The sequence below is a fragment of the Giraffa tippelskirchi genome, chromosome X, assembly GCF_054371585.1.
Source record: "Giraffa tippelskirchi isolate mGirTip1 chromosome X, T2T-mGirTip1v1.2.pri, whole genome shotgun sequence".
NCBI classification, from domain to species: domain Eukaryota; kingdom Metazoa; phylum Chordata; class Mammalia; order Artiodactyla; family Giraffidae; genus Giraffa; species Giraffa tippelskirchi.
In genome coordinates, this window is record NC_137289.1 from 115268250 (window position 1) to 115282929 (window position 14680).

A 14680-nucleotide genomic window follows, 5' to 3' on the forward strand; every position below is an offset into this window, starting at 1 on the left:
AAAGCCCATAAATAGTTACAAGTAACAAATGGTTATGCAGTGGTAGTTAGTAACTTAGTGGTTACAGGAGCATAGAAGTTGGAGTAGTAACACTGCCTATGGATGGGGAGAGTTCCAGTGGACAAAGATACTGCAAATAGAGGCAGAGGAAGTGTTATAAATTCACCAACATTCCCCTGAGACTTTTAATGAAAGCCACTTGCCATTTAATCCCTGCAGAGGAACATAAGACATTATGCCGACAAGCATTTTCCTGGTATTTTCTATCAGCCATTTATGGAACCCTTCATATGCGTACTTTTTAAAATATTAAGACACTTTAATATGCAGACTAAAAGTTCACAGTACCCAGAATTTGAGATTATACTAACAGTAATCTGAGGAATACATTTATTGATTTCATCCTTTTTTTAGTTCAACAAATTTCTATAGTTGCCTTACATGAAGATTCTCAAGATGAGGTCATAGATCAGAAGTATCAGTATCATTTGGAAACCTGTTATAAATGCAAATTAGTATCATAAACTCTGTGAGGAAGAGTCAGTAACCTGCTTAATACACCATCTCAATGATTTGGATGCATGATAAAGTTTGAGAATGATTGCCTTAGATGATAAATTCAATAGGTCACAAAATGCTTATTTTCTATGACTTCTTTATGTATATATTACAGTTTCATATAAATATATATATATTATAGAAACTTAGGAAATATTTTACAAAAAGACAAATAATAGCAAAGTCTGTTTATCTATCTACCCACCCATCTACTTACTTATCTATCCATCCATGCCACAATTACATTTTTAAATAGTATACCCATTCTCTTACCTGAGAAAGTCAAGAAGTAAAGAATGTTGCCAATGAAGCTGAATCACCCTTTCAGGGTAATCCACAGGTAAAGACTGACTTGAATTAATTCCAGGTGGCATTTTTCCACACAGGTGGATCAGCACATCATAAATGGTCTTATTATATTTGGAAAAGTCACTCTGTCTGGAAAATTTTTTAGCTGATAGGGCTGATGAGTACACTTGTATTTTATACACATCCCTATGGGAAAATAAAATTAAAAGCATCTTAAAATGTTATAAAAAAAATTCTCAATGACTAAATACATTTCTATTTAAAATCAAATGAGAAATTATACAATTCACTTCATTTACCTATTTTTTGTGAGTAAAAATTAGATTTTCTTAATAACCCCAGAGCTTTCCAGTAACTTGTTTTAAGCACACATCATTGTCTAATGGTGTTGCTGTCAAGTCTGAAAGACTGGAATGTGATTAGAAAATGTTAAGGGCTTTGGAAAAATAGAATAAAGGTTAAATTCTAGACCCACTATCTACAATTGTGTGAGTATAATGAGTTATTTAAACTTATTTAACTCAATTTTGTGAGCTTCCCTCATAGCTCAGTTGGTAAAGAATCCGCCTGCAATGCAGGAGACCCCAGTTTGATTCCTGGGTCAGAAGATTCCCTGGAGAAGGGAAAGGCTAACCACTCCAGTATTCTGGCCTGGAGAATTCCATGGATACAGTTCATGGGGTCACAAAGAATCAGACACGACTGGGCGACTTTCACTTTCAACTCAATTTTGTACAGTATAAATTGGAGACAATAATGCTTATAATAATTTATAAGACATTTCAAACATTCATCAAACACACACAGACACGCCCACATATATATATACACACACACACAAAGACACATTTATATACATTTGCTCAATATTGATACTTTAATATTTAGAAGGGCACATCCTGCACACTGGCCACATGAGTGAGGATCCTCATCTTAAAGATAAAGTCCAGAGAGCTACTGTTTCCATATATTTTTCTGCTCTTTAAGTAAGACGATACAATCTCTATTTCCTGATACCTCCCATACCAAGTTGTGATTTTTCTGCTCTTTATGTAAGATACTACAATCTCTATTTCCTGATACCTCACATACCAAGTTGTGATGCATGTTAATTTTCAAATGGAGTGAAAAAAAAAATTCCAACCAATTCTTGCTACCTATGGTTTATGGAATATCTAATACTATTCTGCATATTTGGTTGCTAGCAATGAGAATCACAAATGTCCCCAAGGGGCCATTTTGAATGGCAGTTCTCTAGTTTAGTAGCTAGTAGGGCTATAGAGCAAATTCAAAAGAAACTACAAGTTTTAAGGGTTTCAGTATCATTCCTCAAAGCCTTGCTCTGACACTTATTCTGTGACTTTATGAAAGTTATTTGACCTTTCTCTCCTCAACCTTCTGAAAAGTAAGCTACATAATAAACCTAGTATATCCTGAAATCACCAACAAATCAAACGCTTTATGGAGAAAATTAGCACCATCATAGGCCTTAAAATATTTCTATGAAAAAGATAAATGATAGACCAAAACAGAATTAAAACAAATCAATGAACAAATAAAAAAGGGGGAAAAATGACTGCAAATGGAAAGAAATAATAAATAATAAGTGGGCACACAGAGGCCCCATTTATAATAGTTGTAAGCCAGATTTTAAATTCAGTACACATACTATGTTTAAAATTGAGAATCTTGTCACTGAACTATAAATTATATTTAAAAATGAGTAAATGGAAAATTTACAGATAAGCAAATCCAGTAAGTAAAATTAAGAGAGCAATGGATGAGTTTAACAGCAGGTTAAGTCAAGTGAAAAGCAAACTAATGAACTGAAATAAAGGCCATAGGAAAGTACCATATTGCAATACAGAACAACAAAAGGATGGGGAATATAGGAGACTGAGCAAAGAAGAGGAGCCCAAAAGAATGCAGCAGTCACATAATTTGAAAGGATACAGGGTGAGAACTTTCAAAATTGACAATAAAAAAAAAAATCAAACTACAGGTGAAAGAATCACTATGAAGCCCAATGAGAATAACTACAAAGAAAACTTACCTAGGCACTTCAGAGTAAAGCTGTTGAAACCAAATATAAAACGAACTCTTAAAAGTGCTCCCCTTACCCACAAAAAGAAAATATCTTGAAAGCAGCAAAAATTAAAGTTTCAGATGACTTAACAGAAACAGAATACAAAAGAAAGTCACAGTTCAAATAAGCTTAAAGAAAATAGTTGCCAACCTTAAATCCTATACCAAACAAATTATACAATTAGAATAAAGGTAAAAAAATACAGCTATTTTCAGAAACAAAATACAGAATTTGTTACCAAATGACTTTAATGAAAAGATCTAAAGATAATTATTTCAGAGGAAGAAAATCATCTTGTGTGAGAAATTAAAGATATAAAAAGAATGAAGAAAAATTAAATCAGTAAATATATGAGCAAATGTTGACTGATTAAATAATAATAGCATCAATATCTGGGATATACATACACTCTAGATATTTTACATATTATATGTATAAAGTATATAATTATACAACAATAGTGTACGTTGGAAGGAAGATAATAAAGTCAACATATAATTCCCTGTAACATCAGGGAAGAGAATAAAATTATTAATTATGATAAGACTTCAATAACTTATATGTATGACATAATGTGTAAAGTAATCATTAAAAGAATTATACAAGTGTACTTCCAAGCTTGTAGAGGATAAATCATAAAATAAGAAGAGAACATTTATCAATCCAAAAGAAGGCAAAAAACGAGAGAGAGGGTAGACAGAAAAACAGAAGAACTTAAAAACATCACAGATCTAAATCTAGATTCATAGTAATTGCATTAAATTTATACAAATCATAAACTTGAATTAAAGGAAAAAGAATAATATGAAACAAGCTAAATATGTGGTATACAAAGAGACATAACCAAAATCCTAAGAAATAAAGATCTATGTAAAAGATTCAAAATGTTATGTAAATAGTAACCAGAAGTAAAATGCCTATATTAATAAAATACAACTTAGAATTTAAGGCACAAAGCATTACTAAATATAAAGAAAGACATTCCATTGGCAATGCACCACAAAAAGTATACTACAGTTGCATATTTGAATTAGTCATGGAAGTTCACCATCATTCTAAGAGGAGATTAAGAGAGAAAGGAGAAAATAGAGACAATTAAGGGAAGGAAATAGCAGAAAATGAGGCAGAGAAAAACAGTTAAAAATGAGTTTTCTAAGTGAGAGGGCCTGCTGAACGCCAAGTAGATTGAATGATATAAAATGTTCCCACACTCAGATTTTATTTAAATAACTTGCAGAATAGGAGATTAGCAGAAATAATGGAAACCACAAAATAACTTTGAGAGCATGAACGTGGTACCCAAAAAATCAGGTGGCCATTGGCCACCTGATGCGAAGAGCCAACTCATTAGAAAAGGCCCTGATGCTGGGAAAGATTGAAGGCAGGAGGAAAAGAAGACGATAGAGAATGGGATGGTTGGGTGGCATCACTGACTGAATGGATATGAGTTTGAGCAAGTTCTGGGAGATGGTAAAGGAAGGGGAAGCCTGGCATGCTGCAATCCACGGGGGCGCAAAGATGGGGGCATAAAGAGTCGGACATGACTGAGCGATTGAACATACAGACTCACAAAATATGACATCAGACTTCTCATCAGAAACACTGAATGATTCTAGCTGTATAGGATAATGTAGGAGGAGGGGGTCAACTATTGGCAACATTACATGACCTTGAAGAAGTATCTTCTTAGCCTGACCGTCCATGATCCAAAGATTCCAAACAAAGAATTACCACTCAATAACACTGTTACTTGGACAATGTAACAATTCAAAGTCTTTTGGTTGTGAATAGCTTCTTTCCCAGAGCTAGAGAGGCCCTCCTACTCCGCTAGAACTGCCTTTGCCCAGGCTGTATGCATGAGCTATTTCTCATTTATCAAAAAAATCAAAGTTCTCAGTTCCATCAGGAAACAAGGAGATCCACAAAGTCACCAGTAGTGATAAAAAACAGAACAGTTACCAGGAAATCATCCAAAAATGTAAGAGCTTTTTAAACCTTATATTATTTGATCAAGTGATCCCACCTCTGAGAACCTTCCTATATAACATCTAGAAATGTTTGCAACCATCTGTAAACAGATACATCCAATCTTGGCATTGTTTTTAAGAAAATACAGAACAAAATAACAGAAGTAAATGCCCAACAATTAGTGAGAATCAGCAAGTAAATAATGACACGTGAATGCAATAACATACAACAAATTAGCAATCAATATTATATTAAAATATTAGAAACTGAAAATTAAAATCATAAGCTCTATCAAAAACAACAAAAATGAGAATGCTTAATAGCAAAAATTCTGGGATGCATTCAATGTGGCTTAGAAATACATTTATAGACCTGAAAATAATTAAGCATACCATTCAAGTTTAAAGGAAAAGTAAATCACAAAGAAAACCAATCAGTATTAATTAGAAAATGGAGAGATGAATAAATGACTACAACAACTTACTCATTAGGAGACATGAAAGTAAAATATCTAAATCAAGAAAATATAAAATTAAAAGTATAGAGATCTTAAACATACAAACCATACTACTACAAGTGTTACATAATGAATTGCAAATGCTCAATGATTTCTCTGAAAATTAAAAAAAAATAATTAGAATACACTAAAACTAGATATACTTTTCAGTAGAAAAAAACAACAAAACAGAAAACTGAAAAATTATAAGGGAATAAATTCTCTAAAAAATTCCCTGGAGTCAGATGATTTATGATTGAGTCTATAAATATCCAGTGTATTTACTGCATTAATTTTCTTTCTGCATAGGAAAAGCTGAAAATATTAGTAATTCAATCTATGATGCTGATAATATTTATTAAAAAACTGAAAAAGATAACTTATAAGAAAACTAAACAGTTAGAGTAACCAAGCTCACGCCTGTGTATAGATGCAAAACTTCTAATACAGCCCATCTAGTTACATAGATTAGTACTTGCCCCTATGGTGCTTATTTAACCTATATGCAGAGTACATCATGAGAAATGCTGGGCTGGAAGAAACACAAGCTGGAATCAAGATTGCCGGGAGAAATATCAATAACCTCAGATATGCAGATGACACCACCCTTATGGCAGAAATTGAAGAAGAACTAAAGAGCCTCTTGATGAAGGTGAAAGAGGAGAGTGAAAAAGTTGGCTTAAAGCTCAGCGTTCAGAAAACTAAGATCATGGCATCTGGTCCCATCATTTCATGGCAAATAGATGGCGAAACAGTGTCAAACTTTATTTTTTGGGGCTCCAAAATCACTGCTGATGGTGATTGCAGCCATGAAATTAAAAGACGCTTACTCCTTGGAAGGAAGGTTATGACCAACCTAGACAGCATATTTAAAAGCAGAGACATTACTTTGCCAACAAAGGTCCATCTAGTCAATGCTATGGTTTTTCCAGTGGTCACATATGGATGTGAGAGTTGGATGGTGAAGAAAGCTGAGCGCCAAAGAATTGATGCTTTTGTACTGTGGTGTTGGAGAAGACTCTTGAGAGTCCCTTGGACTGCAAGGAGATCCAACCAGTCCATCCTAAAGGAGATCAGTCCTGGGTGTTCATTGGAAAGACTGATGTTGAAGCTGAAACTCCAATACCTTGGCCATCTCATGCAAAGAGTTGACTCATTGGAAAAGACCCTAATGCTGGGAAGGATTGGGGGCAGGAGGACAAGGGGATGACAGAGGATGAGATGGTTGGATGGCCTCACTGACTCGATGGACATGGGTTTGGGTAAACTCCGGAGTTGGTGATGGACAGGGAGGCCTGGCGTGCTGCAATTCATGGGGTCACAAAGAGTCGGACACGACTGAGCGACTAAACTGAACTGAACTGAACTATGGAGCCAGCAAGTTACCCCAGTAATGAAAAAGGAGGTAGGAAAACTCTAAGAACCACTACACCAGTATTAACAATGGAGGTGCCTAAATTCCTGTCAAAATGAACAATATAATTAAGTGACTTGATAGGACCAATGCAGTTAACTGTTTTAAACATTCTGAGTAATAAAACAACACATGAAAGAGGTAAAGATACTGTCAAACAGGAGATATTATCAAAGAAATTATGTCTTCCCTCTTCACTATTTACTATCTGTCACCCTGATGATACTCTTGATAGACAGGTGAATTTCATTTATACAGAAATAAACTAATCCTGTTTTATACAGTGTGCAAATTTTTCAAGTTTAAAAGGATATCTTGCCTATATCATCCATTCTCATTTCACAGATGAGGAAACTGAGGTTCAGAGACTTTCAGTGCTTGCCCCAAATCATTGGATGTTTAGAAGAAATTAAAAAGTACATGCCTACTCAAAAATTTCTATTTGTATCCTTTTGCTTTTCTAATAGTCTCCTCATAATTTATCAGTTCAGAATAAATTAACATTGAGTTTCACTTCAAACGATCTCAATAGATACTTATATGATACAAGGCAAACATCGAGAAATGTTAGAGTAACATATAGCTGTTACCTTCTTACAGTTTCTGGAATATGAAGTGAATGGGGTCCTTCAGGCCAACCGAAGAGACTGAACCAGGTCTGAGCTGCATTTACAGCCTTCAGAAAGAAGTCATATGTCCTTGTTCCTTCTTTAGGAGAAAAGAATTCCTTGTCTTTTGCCTCCTTTTTCATAGATCTGTTGCCTTTCTTTGGCATTTCACGTTTGCCTGAATTCAATCTTTCAGGTATTATTTCCATTCCTAAAATTCACATTTGTTTACAAAAAAGAATTACTTGACAATAAGGTAAAATAATCTGTCAGCTAGTCCTACCTGTATGTAAACAAATGGAGCTCATTCTACAAGTTATTCTATGTTCTCAAAGAAACTCTGATCAATTTACTGTAGCTTAAAGATTAAACATTATTTTCAAATGGCCAACAGAAATACTTTAAAAAGATATGTTTCAATAAAGAAAACTATTAAATTTTCTTCGTGTCATAACAGTGTATCAAACATTCCCCAAAATGGAACCTTTCATTTTATATTACCTATGTAAAACATTTAGAAAATTCTTCAGCTTTATGTATTAGACAGAATTAAACCTTAGCTGAATAACTTATAAAAACAAAAAATTGCTTTCAGATTCAAAATGACTTTCTGTCCAAGTGAAGCACTTCAATAAAACAAAACATGTTTGAGCTAAAAAATTTTCAAGAATATAAAATGATTTTATTGTGTTTTGTTTTTCAAAAATATCTCCTAATGTAATTGCATAAGCATACACTCATTTCAAAACCTCTCAATATTTAATTTGGCTTGGTCCATTTAATTAAGGGAAAATTTTCAATACTATCCACACCCAGAGAAAGGAATGTTTGAAAAGTTAATTGCAAATAACAATATCAAGTTCACATATTTATCTGTGTGCAACGTGTTCTTCCCGGGTGGCTCAGTGGTAAAGAACCTACCTGCAATGCAGGAGCCAGAGGAGCTGTGGGTTCAATCCTTGGGCCAGGAAGATACCCTGGAGGAGGGCATAGCAACCCACTCCAGTATTCTTGCCTGGAAAATCCCATGGACAGAGGAGCCTAGTGGGCTACAATCATAGGGTCACAAAGAGTCAGACATAACTGAAGTGACATAGCATGCACATCTATTTCTAAGATAAGCAACATTGGACCCAGCTAATTAGGAAGCAACCCCCTAGTTCAGCAGTTTGTGAATTATATACAAAGGGTACCTGTACAGAGAGTCTCAGCAAATTCACAGGGGCTCTACCAGATATTTAACATTTTAGTTAAATACCACTATAACATCTGCTTCATATCATATAAACTACTACCCTAGGTTTCTCTACCAAACAATCTAATAAATGGAACTGCTTGGTATAGCTTTTGGCTTAAGAGAAAAATATTAAGATATTAAGCATATCATGAGCCAAAAACAGAGAATTTCTACTCTAAATCATTGGAAAAAGCTCCCAAAGCAGAAAGTGAAAGTGTTAGTCGCTCAGTCGTGTCTGACTCTGCTATCCCATGAACTGTAGCCTGCCAGGCTCCTCTGTCCATGGAATTCTCCAGGCAAGAATACTGGAGTGGGCTGCCATTCCTCCTCCAGAGGATCTTCCCAACTCAGGCATCGAACCCAGGTTTCCTGCATTGCAGGAAGATTCTTTACTGTCTGGGCCACGAGGGAAGCCCTTCAAAGCAGATTACCCTCTCAAAACTAGTGACAAATTCAGCTTTCTACATGGATTTCTTATTACCTGAAAAAAGTCTAAGTTTTGAATCAAATAATATTAAACAGATAATGTTTTGGATTGGGTTGGAGAGTTACACTATGTATTTGCCACATACCAACAAACAATTTTCTCTTTGCAGGCTCAGCATCACTAAATTTACTAGGAGCAGCAGAGGGTAAGCCAGTTTCTTTATTGGCAAGCAGATTCTTGCTTCTAGCCTTCACAGAACTGGCATCCTTTTCTACAAATGACACATTGGATCAGAGTAGGTCAAACAAGCATTTGTGAATTCACTATCAAACTACTGAACCTGAATTTCATAATTATATATATATATATATAAACATTATAGTAAATGTGTGTATATATATACATATATACACATACACACATACATACAGTACAAAATAAAAAATCTAAGTTCCCATTACTCATGAATAAGATGTCAAATAAGAAGAAAATAAAGAGTGAAATGAACTGAACTGAATAAGCTTTATTAATAAGGCAATTATTATGATATATCAGTTATTGGAGAATGAACAATGTTCAACTTTAGCATAAACAAGTATATATAGTCTTTTAAACGTTTCTACACCCAAATTTTTAGAATTATTATATATAGTGCTCAAAATCATATATATAAAAAGACTGTCACTAACAAAGTAATTTCTTTCTAGTTGATTTTCTGAAATGAAAGCATTGGTTGGTTACGATTCCATTTTGTACAGCTTTTGATCTCTATTCCAGTTAGAGCTGCTGTGCATACAGTAGACTTGGCCACCATGGTAATTCAAACAACCACAGGCAATGCTGAACAAGAAAAGGAAGCAGATATAACCTACCACCAGATATCTATCTACCTACATACCTATCTACATATGCATGTACATATATATATATATATATGTATGTATGTATATTATATAAGAATACAATATATATTATATAACAATAAAATAGTTAATGCAACTCATATATTCAGAATGTTATTCCATCCGAGAAGCATGGCCTGTGCAATTAAAAAGATCTAACATGAAAGCTTGGCACCACAACTCTTGAGCTAGTAAACCATGGGTACATTATACAAGTTCTCTGAAACATCTGTTTTTTATCCGTAAAATGAAATCAAGGGCTCTAAACTCATGTGTTTGTTTTGAGGATTACTTTCTAGGCAGCAACACATATAAATAATCTGGTATATACTAAGTTTCTTCCACCCTTTCAGTACAAAGCCATTCAGAATTTGCCAGAGAACCTTTGCCCAGTAGGTATGCACAACTCCACAATGCTGAGCCACTGCGGACTCCATAGAAGGAAGCCTTAGGAAATTCAATGACAGAATGATTCATTTTGACAGAATGAATACTGCATTAGACAGTACCTTTTCAAGTCAACATCAAATGACAAAAGGTTCCTAGTGGGGTACAAACCCACATCTGTACACTTCAACTAAAGTCAGTGATTCATATGATACTTTTTTATTTAGGATATTAAGTATAACAACTTAATGACTTTTATTACATATAAGTCATATTTTTTTACTTTTGGATATACTTAGTATGTTTTAAGATTTCACCTTTACTGAACGTATCATTCTCTAGAGCATAGTAGCTACGTATGGAGGCTCTGAGGTCTCATAAATTTGGTTAGAATTCCCTGAGCAATGTGCTCATCTTCCCTATGATTCATTTTTTTTTTAATTAAGAAAATAAATTTATTGGATACGAACATTATCAAATTTTTGTCATCTATGACTCAGTTTCTTAATCTGTAAAGTGAGATTAATAAGAGTACTGAACCATGGTTGTTGCGAAGACTAAATGAAATAACAAATATAAGGCACTCAGCACAGAATGTCATATGACTGGAAGGCACTAAATATATGTTATAAATTATTGCATGCATATTTCTGAAGATATTATAGATTATTTAAGAATCATGATATCTTTCTAATGTTTACCCAAATGGATATATTATTTTAAACAATTATCATACAAATACAAAGACTCCATTTTTTTTTCCTTCTAAAGAGATAGCAGTATTTTGTACAGTAATCCCTCATTATTTGGTGAGGGGGCATTATGAAAAATACAAAAAAGTGGTAAAGTAATAATAATAAGTTATAATACCAATAATAATAAAATGACAATAATAATAATACATTCCAGTTATTTCTAGTCTAGGAATCTTCACAAAAGCCTTTTTTTTTTAATAAACACACCACTAGTATCATGCTACTCCCCCATAAAGCACATTTTGTTTAATAACAGACGTTTAAGGATCTGAGTACTAAAGCATATGGTAAAATGGTGAGGTGAGAACACAAAATAGAATTTCCACCCAGGTTCTGCAACTTTTCATTCTCTGCTCTTTCTATTACATTGTCTTATTTGATATCTCACACCTCATCCATCCAGTATATTAGAAGAATATAACATCAAAATTTGTCAGAAAAATCTTTAAAATTCTGAAAATGTGTGCAAAATTTGTAATACATATGTGCTGAAAAGGAACAATCAGAGCAGTAAGGAGAGACCCCAGGGTATGTGGAAACCTAGAGAGAGTCTGATGAGGGGAGTGGGGTGGGTCAACAGTATAAACTGCTCTTCAGTAATGCAGTGACAACAGTTTAATGGATCTAACTGCCTACTTTCCTCTGCTATTTGTCTCCCTCTCTGTGGAAAATAGAGTGGTTTATTGGATTGGTAAATAGGCAAGCATAGCTTGAATTCACTCTTTTTCCTCTTTGGGAACAAGCCTGTTCAATGAAGGGATACAGTTTCCTCTTTCCTCCCTATTGTCATCCTGCACACTCACCCAAAGTAGCTAAGAGAGGGAAGCAGAAGTTGAAGGGCAAGAGTGAGCAAGGTTAGTTGATTAAGTAAGGTCCCTGGACAATGAAATTAAGATAAAGGAACAGCCTAAGGCAGGAAAAAGTCTTCTTTCCTTGGCTTTGTGATGGGAGAGATGATGGGTAAGGCATGTTTGGAATTTGAAAAGTCAGTGTGTTCCTGCCAAATGGTCTCCAGTTCTTCTGAAAAGTCTCAGTCCCCAGAGAATGAGGCAGAACAGGATTGAATAGGTTTTACAGGAGTGGTAAACATTTGAAGCAAGTGGAGAAGATGAGAAAACTTGAAAACAGAAAAGACCTGCAATTCAGCGGTGAAACTTAAGCCTTTAACAATCTACACAGAAAAAAATTTTCGCACTATCCATCATTCTCAATTTAACAGTTGAAAATGCTGGAGAGGGTGTGTAGAAAAAGAGACCTTCTACACTGTCAGTAGGAGTGCAAGTTGGTACAATCACTATGGAAAACAGTGTGGAGGTTCCTCAAAAATCTAAAATAGGATTACCATATGATCTAGCAATCCCACTCCTGGGCATATATCCAGATGAATCTGTAATTCAAAAAGATATATGCACCCCTATGTTTATAGTGGCATTACTCACAACAGTCAAGACATGGAAACAACCTAAATGTCCATCAACAGATGAATGGATAAAGAAGATATGACATACACACACACACACACACACACACACACACACACACACACAATGGAATACTACTCAGCCATCAAAAATGAAATGATACCATTTCCAGCAACACGGATGGACCTAGAGATTATCATATTAAGTGAAGTAAGTGAGACAGAGAAAGACAAACACCATGTGATATCACTTATATGTGGAACCTAAAATATGGCACAAATGAGCGTATCTATAAAAAAACAGATTCATAGACATGGAGAACAGACTTGTATTTGTCAGAGAGGAAGCAGGGGGGGAGAGGGTCAGACTGGGAGTTTGAGGTTGTAGACACAAACTATTACATTTAGAATGGATAAACAACAAGGTCCCAATGTACAACACATGGAACTATATTCAATATCCTCTGATAAACCATAATGGAAAAGAATATAAAAAATATATATATATGTGTATGAGTTACTTTGCTATACAGCAGAGATTGGCACAACACTGTAAATCAACTATACTTCAATGAAAAAAAGAAATAATAGTCATTCTATTATGAAATTGGAATGAAAAATCCAATTTATAACAACTTACCATTTTTTACAATAATTTTTTGCTCATCAAGATGAATTGCCATATATGAATAAATAGTAAGCATGCAGTTTTCTGCTGTTGCGGCAACTGGAAGTGAAAACCTAAAAGTGAAAATATTGCATTTCAGTAAATTAAAATCTTCAGATGCAGTAAAAACAATGAAAAAAAATTAACTGGATGTCTATTAATAATCAAGACGTGAATTAATCATCATATTTCCTTCCTTCTATCAATACTTTGGTTTTCTTAACTAACTATTGTATCTAGTTTAATGGTGTAAGAATATTTACTTTTAAAGCTTTTAGCAGAGATGGTAAATTTCACTGTCAAGTGTGATCTAAAACACAGCTTGTAATTATGCAGGTTCACAAATAGATTCAGGAAATTTTAGAGTTGAAGGAGCCTCACAGTTAATCCACTCACCTTCTTCCATAGAATCTGTGACAAATGGTATCTAGCTTCAGAGGACCAGCATGACACTCATGACTCAGAAACAACCCATTTCATATCTAGAGAACTATAACCTCACAAATTCTATTTCAGGGCAACACAAAATCATATCTACAACCTACAATCTCCATTACATTCCTTCAAATATTTAAATTCAGTTTCACTATGTCTTCTCTAAGCTCTCTTTTCCATATTAAAAACACTTAGAACATTCAAGGGTTCTTCCAACTTCAAGGCCTTTAAATATCTCACATACCACCTAACTTCTTTAGACGATCTTTTGTTTTGTGTTTATCCTTTAAATGTGTCTGAGAATTGAAAGTAACATTGTAAAAGCTGTTCAACCATTACAAAATAATATTACCTTCCACAATCTGCATACTCTATATTACGAAAGCATTGTGAAATTGTCATTTTCACCAGTCACAAAACACTCTTAGATGATACTGGGCCTAACTTAGGTGACAACTCTATCCTTGTGTAACTGATTTTTTAATATAAATACTATATTTTATATCTATATCACTGTAATACCACCTTATTGGTTTCAGTTCTGCATTATAGCATATCAAGATAATTTTACTCTTGAATCAGCTATCAAACTAGCTCTTCTATCAAGCTTATTATGGTCACTGACCAAGGCGAAATGATAAAATCTCATTTTATAATCCAAGTTAAATATATAATGCAAGTAAAATATAGAACATGAGTAAAATATAGAATGCAAGTAAAATATAGAATCAGTTCAGTTCAGTTCAGTCTCTCAGTCGTGTCCAACTCTTTGCGACCCCATGAATTGCAGCACGCCAGGCCTCTCTGTCCATCACCAACTCCCGGAGTCTACTCAAATCCATGTCCATCGAGTCGGTGATGCCATCCAACCATCTCATCCTCTGTCGTCCCCTTCTCCTCCCGACCCCAATCCTACCCAGCATTAGGGTCTTTTCCAATGAGACAACCCTTCGCATGAGGTGGCCAAAGTATTGGAGTTTCAGCTTCAACATCAGACCTTCCAATGAACAC

The 14680-nt window shown here is 34.4% G+C and overlaps 1 protein-coding gene across 1 annotated transcript in view; it reads right to left on the reverse strand.

Annotated features, from left to right (window-relative positions):
* Positions 1-14680, reverse strand: part of CFAP47 (cilia and flagella associated protein 47) — a 493129-nt gene that overhangs the window by 311665 nt on the left and 166784 nt on the right. Inside the window, exons 27-30 of the mRNA XM_081563532.1 lie at positions 13208-13308; positions 9249-9374; positions 7422-7650; positions 832-1053 (exon numbers count right to left, since the gene is read on the reverse strand). Coding sequence (XP_081419658.1) covers positions 832-1053; positions 7422-7650; positions 9249-9374; positions 13208-13308 — 678 coding nt within the window. The remainder of the gene's footprint in view (positions 1-831; positions 1054-7421; positions 7651-9248; positions 9375-13207; positions 13309-14680) is intronic.